Below are 8,168 nucleotides of genomic sequence, written 5' to 3' on the forward strand. Positions count from 1 at the left end.
GATTAGTTACGTAGAACATAATTCAATATTATAGAATGTGTATAGAAAATCGGAAAATAATATTTCACATAAGGATATACCTACCTTTACCCCTTTTATTCCTTTTTTATATTATGCTGTTAAATTTTTAAAAATGTCTTAATATTATTTTGTTATGAAAAGTATTCATATATACAGGATATATTGTTTCAAGTTTTATTTTTTTGATTAACAAATTTTAAGTCGATCTCCTTTTAATTCTAATATTTTTTTTTACAAATAAATAATTACTTTTATTTATATTAAGTCTGGCCGAAATATAGCTTTTATTTTTCGTGACATTTTATAATTATAATTTAAAGTACCTATCAATCACAAATATAAAACTGAAAAATGACGAATAAAGACGGTTTGTAATATTAATTTAATTTTAATTGTAGATGAAAGAAGAATCTCCTTTTTTAATAATGAATATTATTCGCCCTGTACATTATTTTCTATTTATAGATTTTTATAGATTACATCTTACGCGTTACTGGCGCACGTTGCACACGATAAGCACGGATACCGTATATGTAAATGAGCCGAAATAAATAACCACGTTGTTAACATTAATATGTATAATGTGTATTTTAGATAATGAAGATGCATCTAGCGATACTCGATTAGCTGATTTATTAGCTGTCCATCTTGTTACCCAGGTTTTAGAAGAGGCCTGTATTATAGTAAATAATGCTAAAGATTCTGGTTAGTGCACAATTGATCATATTATTTTAAAAATTAGAAAGATTTTATGATTTACTAGCTGTTACTCGCCTGCTTCGCTGGACGTTTTAAAAATTATTTAAAATTAGTTATGTATAATAATAATAATTATTATTATAAATGGAAGCCATACTTTTTTATTTTGAATATATTTATTGAACATATAAGATCATAGAAAAAGAGTCATAAAATGAATATTTGATGAAATTCGACAAAAAAATTGCGTGTACAGAGAGACTACAGATTTATATAGTAACATAGATATACATATATATAGCCTACCATTTGCGCTATCATATGTTTTTACTGTATACCAATTTTTATAAAGATTGGTTCGACTGTTCTTGAATTATAGCGGGACATACAGACAGACTACAGATTTATATAGTAAAGATGTGTCGCCGCCCTGTATTGTTATAACATACATATCTACATGTTTAAAATATTGGTATGAAAAACTTAAGTTGTTAAACATTATTCCAGGTCAGCCATGGAGATATTGTATATCAAGTCTGAAAAAAAATCGAAACCATCGGTGGGATGAGACTTACAATGATGAACTAACTTTTGTTGTTTCAAAAGATGACAGTGAGTACGAGAATCAAGAAAATACTGTAGTTACTTCAACACCTCAAAAGATAGAAAGTATGTACCCATTTCTTAAACATTGTAGACACTTCTAATTTTGATAAATAGAAGAACTAATCAATCACAAAATAACTTGTCATCATTTGACAGATATGATCACACAATCTAGAAACGAAGCTAGTTTGATGGGTCAAGGTGATGAAGAGTTGGAAGTGGTAAGTAAAATGATATTATCTTATACGTTGGCTGATATCCAACTAAAATGCTTGTTTCTTAAATGTCTATAGTTCTTTTCTTTAAATGGGAATACAAAACTATTACTTATATTACACCCTGATATGTTGACAATTAGAAATTATACTTTTAGATAATTTGTTCAGTGATACTTAAATTCATTGTTTCACCTCTCAAATTGTCATGAAATATTTATATAAATTTGATAAAAAATGATCTAAAGTATTTTATTTTATTTTGGAAATATTACAATTTTTTTTTTTCAATATATCTGTATACATATTTGAATTAACCAGTTAAGTTTTCGCCTAAAGTAATACATAACAACTTTTATTTTTTTTAGAGAGGGCCTTATGAATTGCGTAAATCCACATCAATGTTTATAAACCATCTATTTGACATGAGTAATGTCGAGCATGTAATTATTACCGATACACAATATGTCATGGAAAACAGAAATAGTAGATCTGAAGAATTTTTAACAGAAACTAATAAAAATAATATCGAATGCAAGCAACAAAACTTTCAAGATCAATCAAATACTTTCGAAGTGAAGAGTGAAGAAAATTCAAGTTACTCGTTTTTAAACGATGCTCTTTTCACTGAAACCCCTAAAGATTACGATTTTTTTAAATGTGATTATGACAAAACTAATGATAACAAACTACTGGACGATGTCCAAAATTCTACAAGTAAAGAATTGACGGTACATTTACTCATCCTTAATTAAAATTTATATGATTAAAGTACAAAATCTTGACACTTTTTAATTTTATGACAATTACAGTGCAATCTAAATGAAACTATAGAAAATATGGATAACAATGATCTTGCATTGTACGAAAATGCATTCTTAACTATGAATCGTAAGTGCTATTTAAAAAAAAACACAAATAGTGAGCTAGAATTTATAAAGTAAATTTAATTATTTTTTTAGGTGATTATGATCAAAATTCGGAAGAGGACGAGCCTATCTTACAAGATTCGAAGGTAGCTTCTTTGGAGGAAATAGATTTAATAACTGTCAGCGCTTCTAAAGACAACGTAATTAGTCATGAGGTATATATAACTTATTTTACTCTTACAAATATTCATGAAGAGAAAAACAAAAACGTTAAAAGATGTCATATATTACATTATTTGATAAATTTGTTAACCTTTGTTCGGGTAGAATTTGGATTTTGAGATTCTGTTTCGTGAATTGGACATATCTATTTTGTGTTATTTATTAACAATAAACAAAGAAATATATTTAAGAATATTATTATTCTAATAATCTGCACAGGTGATTAGATCATACATAAAGATTTGTATTTTGTACATGACAACTTTTGAATTTTAAGGAATCAACAAAGGAATTAAAAGCTGTATCTGGTGTATCGAATAGCGGTACTAGTTCTCGAAAGGGTAATATTGTGCACCGCTGTCGGAATCAGGGAGCGAAACTTTTATCATGCTTAAGTGGATGGCTATGGCGTAAAAAACTGTTTGGAAAACGCAAAGTAAAATTTTTTTTGTTTTACTATTAATTGTTTTATTTCTGTATTTTGAACCGGTCAGTATAATTGTAACATATTCCAGGGACCTCGTGTGTGCGGTTCGGTTCGAGGTCTATGTCCTCTGTCGCCCGATACTCGTCGTCGAGCGGCTAGTCTTCTTGACCACCGAAATTTAAGCACACCTTCTCCTTCAAGATCAGTCGTTTGGAAGTTTAATACTGTCAACGAAGCTCTTGTTCATTCTTCTCATTGGAAAGATTTTGACTTCAAGATGAATGTCAACGAAAACGATGAATTTTGATTTAATTGATTAACAAAAGTTGATATTTATTACAATATATTAACTATTATTAATAAAAAATATGCTTATATGAGTTTGCCTTATCATTTGTCACCAGTGTCACACCTTTTATGCCGTAACTGCATTGGTGTACGGACACCTTCGATTCCTGACGTATATATATGATGTACATTAGATCGAAATAGCGTAAATGTAGATTTACAATAGGAGTAACTACGTATCGAGAAAAGCTTCATGTCTCTTTCTCGCTTAGTAGCCCATGTAGTGTCTGAAGATACCGTCGGCACGGTTCAACTCCGCTGAAAATAGAACGGTTGCGGATTCCTGGGCTAAATCTCAAATATCCAAACGAGAGCGCCATCTGAGTCAGTTAAAACAGTCCGGCGAAAAGTTGCCGAGCCCCACTTCTTGTCTAAACGTCTGCCAGTGAAGACCGGGAGGGAACCGACTAACACCACACAAAATGGTGAGTTATATCTAAAAGAAGTGAAATTGTGACAAGGAGTTCAGTGCTGTTGAAAATGGGATGAAAATATAACAAGTGCAATACTATTCGCGTTGACGCTAAGTGCTTAATTCCGCAGACCGGAAGCCTTACGTTTCAGCACAGAAAATTTAACAAAATATAAGTCAGTGATGTGCTAATAAATAGTGGAAAAATTAAGTTCCTTACCTACCGACCAGATAGTCATTTTCAGTGTTGTGATGTAATCCGATTTACAACACCTTTACACTACCCTACATCATGCTTATGAATTAAAAGTAACAAAATGTTTTTGATAATTTTCAGAGCGACCTCAGCAAGAACGAAGTTGAAAGTGAGTACTTCTACTTTTTTATTTCTATTTACATAAAAATAATAAATCTTGTCTAATTTCTTTTTTAATAATTGACTATGGATAACTACACTTTAATATTTTTAATTTACTATATAATTTGTCAATTTTACTGAGTTTTCAATGTTTTATTATGAAGACATTTTTAGGAGAAACATAATCGTAAATCTATGTATAGAATGGTTCTCATAAAAGGTTCGCGTTGCTATGAGATATCGGCAGCAGTGGTGCGGCCACTATGCGCAAGCGTTGCGTTCCAAATTTAACTCTTGCGTCACGTGATCCAACTTTACCGCCCGCCCAAACAGAGAAACTGCGCTCGAATTTCACCGAAAGCGCCATACTTATAATTCTTAACATTTTGAACATTTTATAGTGGAATCGATATGAATATAATTTATTATTAATTTTTTTTAGTAAATGAATTTTCATTACAATTTTCAACTTTATTTAGTAAGTCAATATCAAGGTCAAATAATTTAGTGCAGGTTTCAATAATTATAATGGTCTTGAAAATTTAAATAACTTATTCGAATCATATAATTATCACTTCTCATTCAAGAGTTTAAAAATGATTCTTTAGATAAAAAGAATATTATAGAATATCGGTATCTGAATAAACTACAATTGAGTTATAATTAGACAGTGACTAATGGGTCCACACTGAACAAATTTGAACATGTGGAGGCAAAGGTTCGAAAACGTTGACTCGCCCACGCCCGCCCACTATGACACCTGAACCATGGCGTTTTAAAATATTTAACATATTTTCAAGTTTTATTTATCTTGTTTTTAGTTAAAATGGGATGTTAAGAAAACTATTACATTTATTAGATAGAAAGGACTTCAACATTGATACACGATGTTAGATTATGTTAATATTGCGATACCGTAAAAAAATATTTAGTTGTTATGTATGTTACATACGCTTACATTACATTACAGTACATACATACAATATAAATTGAATTTATTGTTTATGCAATAATAAATAACTTTATTTGGGAAATGAATATATCAAGAAAATATAACTGTTTTTAAATATATTTTCAAGATTTTTTTAATGTAATAAATACATCGTAATCTTTTATTATTATTAATCAGGGGCATCTTTCGCCTTCTCCATCTACGACTTCGATGGCAGCGGCAAAGTCGATGCCTTCAACCTTGGTGACATCCTGAGGGCACTCAACTCTAACCCCACATTGGCTACCATTGAAAAGCTCGGAGGCACCAAGAAGAAGGGCGAGAAAATGCTTTCGGTACTATTTCATACGCATCATATCTATGATACAGTATTTATCTAAATATCTAGAGAATGTTTAATGTAAATGTTTGTGCTTCACAGAAAGATACCTAGCCACATAATTTTTAAGAAACATATATTATATATTATTTTTTTATAATTTGTTGAACTGAAAGACGACAATATTTTTCCTTAATTGTAATTGAAATAGTAAATATTACTAGCTAGAATAAAATACAGTACTTATGTCGCTTTATACTTTCGTAGCTCGAAGAGTTCCTTCCCATCTACAGCCAATGCAAGAAAGACAAAGACCAGGGTTGCTATGAGGACTTCTTGGAATGTCTGAAGCTGTACGACAAGAACGAAAATGGCCTTATGCTTGGCGCTGAGCTCACACACACGCTTCTTGCCTTAGGTAAATGAATTTAGACTAGGAAATTAAATAATATACAGGTAATCCTTTCAAGGATTTTAAATGTCGAATTATTTTTTATAAGTTTTTATTTGTCTTTTATTTTCTGAAATGGAATTGAAGAGCAATTTAAATATATTTTGGAAATTTGCCAGAGCACACATGCACGTTTTAATTTGCTAAATTTAGATAATTTTAAAGTAGAACACCGTTTCGATTCATTTATTGCATTGGAAATATTTGGTATATGGCATAATTAGCATAGCATAAAATGCGTCCAACATTTTTTTCTATTGTTCGTCCGATATTCAAAATAAAATATTTATATTTCTATAAATAGGTGAGAAGCTTGAGGACAGTGAAGTCGCAGAAATCACAAAGGACTGCATGGACCCTGAAGATGATGACGGCATGATCCCATACGCATGTGAGTATTAGTTGGCTAACTATTTAACAGCCATTGTTTATCCACTGATGATTTTGCTTTATCACAACATACAAATCAAAAGAATACATAAAGAAATAAAGATAGAAAAAAGTGACTCCAAAATTAAAATATGATAAAATGAAAGAGCAACATAAAAATTCGACTGTCATTAATTGATTATACTGAATTTAGGTATTTTGTTACACTGATATACATTTAATACTTACCTTACTATATACTTATACAATTACCGCTCACCTTAACTTGACCCCATTACAGCGATTGTTGTGGCAGTGGTGGTTTTTGACATTGTTTTTTATTCATTATTATAGTATTTAAAAATAATTGTAGAGTATATTTCAAAGTAAGCATGAAATTAAATTAAAAACTACTTTTTTGTAGCAAAACGTACTTTTGGACTGTACTACTAGAATTTAACCCAATATATACCTACCTAATATGAAGAAGTAATTTTTCATTACTTATTTAAAATGTCAACGGATGTAATATATACCATTTTAAATAATCATATTCCTACAAATACCTATGGAAATCGAAAGGACAGTTCTTTGTAGTCCCCTTAGTAAATTTGTGTTTGTGTTCGTCTGTGTGAACCCTTGTCTGACTTATTGTTTACAGCATTCCTGAAGAAGGTGATGGCGTAGAGGACCACAATTAACGTCATATCTTTAGCTATAAGATCAAGATCGTAAGTTATATACCGTAGCGGTGCTGGGGCAAAACAAATCTCGCTTCTTGTGCAAAAATGCTTACATATGTTTCCATTTATTTGAATTTTATTTAAAAATCTTTATTTTCAGCAAATCTTTTATGTGCTATTGTGTCGATGTTTTAAATGTTACCTGATGTTCGTTACTTTCTATCTAAATGCTTCTCTTTCTATGATACTGTCTCTAACTTTTTCTATTCCGTGATCTACATTTACTAATAAGTTTTAAAAAGTCAGCTACATTATGTAGATTATTTTTTTAAATATAAATAGTTTAAAACATAATAAATAATATTTTGTTTCGCAAATATACATAATGTAGCTATTTTAACATTAAGAAATACCCTTCGAGGTTGTAAAGCAGTACTTAACTTTTTTTTCTGATTTACAGCTTTCCTCAAAAAAATGGTTGCGGGTTGGCAGGGCTCTCAAGCAAAGCCGGCGGCAGCGCCGGCGGCTGCGGAGGCGGCGCCCGCAGAGGGTTAAGCCCCCGGACCCGTAAAAACCGCGGCCGCCGCGCCAGCCCCGACTACATCAAAATCGCATCGCCGTACACACCACCTTCGTTACGGAATACCCCTTTTTATACGAAACAACAATTTAATACATTTTGTACAATCTGTCAATGACTCTACGTAATAAACTAAGATTAAAAAGAGTACTGTAAATGCACGTTGTACGTGTTTTAAATTTTATTATTATTTATAAGTACGTTTATAATGACAAAACACAAAAACCGTAAGTAATTTTGTAATAAACTATTAAAACGACTCTTCTTGTGTTATGTTCGTCAATCTAGAATAAATTCAAAAGATATGTAAGGACTAAAATATACTTAATTCTTTGAATTATCCTTTAGGTTTTTGTTTATCAACCGAAAATATAGTCATATATTTTACAGTCCATATTAATTAAAAAAGAAAATAGTCACTTAATATAAAATCAACGTGATAAACGATCGTGTATTGATTTTATCTTTAAAGTAGTATTTTTTTATCGAGTTGTTAGCGAACTATTTTATTAGGTTTTTCATAGACTCAGGCTTTACACAATTCACGTCAGTCCTGTAGGAAGATACAACGCCATTCCCTTGAAACTTTTGATGAATTATGATTTATACCAAAGCCAAAAATACAACCGATAAAAAT

The 8,168-nt window shown here is 30.7% G+C and overlaps 2 protein-coding genes across 3 annotated transcripts; both read left to right on the forward strand.

Moving 5' to 3' along the window:
* Positions 1–372: 372 nt before the first annotated feature.
* LOC113393112 (uncharacterized) lies at positions 373–3,421 on the forward strand. The gene is made up of 9 exons (XM_026629824.2): positions 373–388; positions 616–726; positions 1,228–1,389; positions 1,483–1,547; positions 1,910–2,272; positions 2,354–2,432; positions 2,504–2,625; positions 2,910–3,068; positions 3,148–3,421. The coding sequence occupies exons 1-9, from the start codon at positions 373–375 to the stop codon at positions 3,364–3,366; spliced, it is 1,296 nt and encodes a 431-aa protein (XP_026485609.2). The 3' UTR covers positions 3,367–3,421.
* A 193-nt stretch (positions 3,422–3,614) lies between these two features.
* On the forward strand, positions 3,615–7,790 carry LOC113392995 (myosin light chain alkali). 2 transcript variants are annotated; one of them, XM_026629679.2, is made up of 7 exons: positions 3,615–3,832; positions 4,157–4,184; positions 5,307–5,464; positions 5,716–5,866; positions 6,204–6,290; positions 6,930–6,999; positions 7,412–7,790. In XM_026629679.2, the coding sequence occupies exons 1-6, from the start codon at positions 3,830–3,832 to the stop codon at positions 6,953–6,955; spliced, it is 453 nt and encodes a 150-aa protein (XP_026485464.1). In that variant the 5' UTR covers positions 3,615–3,829; the 3' UTR covers positions 6,956–6,999; positions 7,412–7,790. The 2 variants fall into 2 exon arrangements, with proteins under 2 accessions (XP_026485464.1, XP_026485463.1); XM_026629678.2 differs by lacking the exon at positions 6,930–6,999.
* The last annotated feature ends 378 nt before the right edge of the window (positions 7,791–8,168 follow it).

This window comes from Vanessa tameamea, chromosome 12, assembly GCF_037043105.1.
Source record: "Vanessa tameamea isolate UH-Manoa-2023 chromosome 12, ilVanTame1 primary haplotype, whole genome shotgun sequence".
NCBI classification, from domain to species: domain Eukaryota; kingdom Metazoa; phylum Arthropoda; class Insecta; order Lepidoptera; family Nymphalidae; genus Vanessa; species Vanessa tameamea.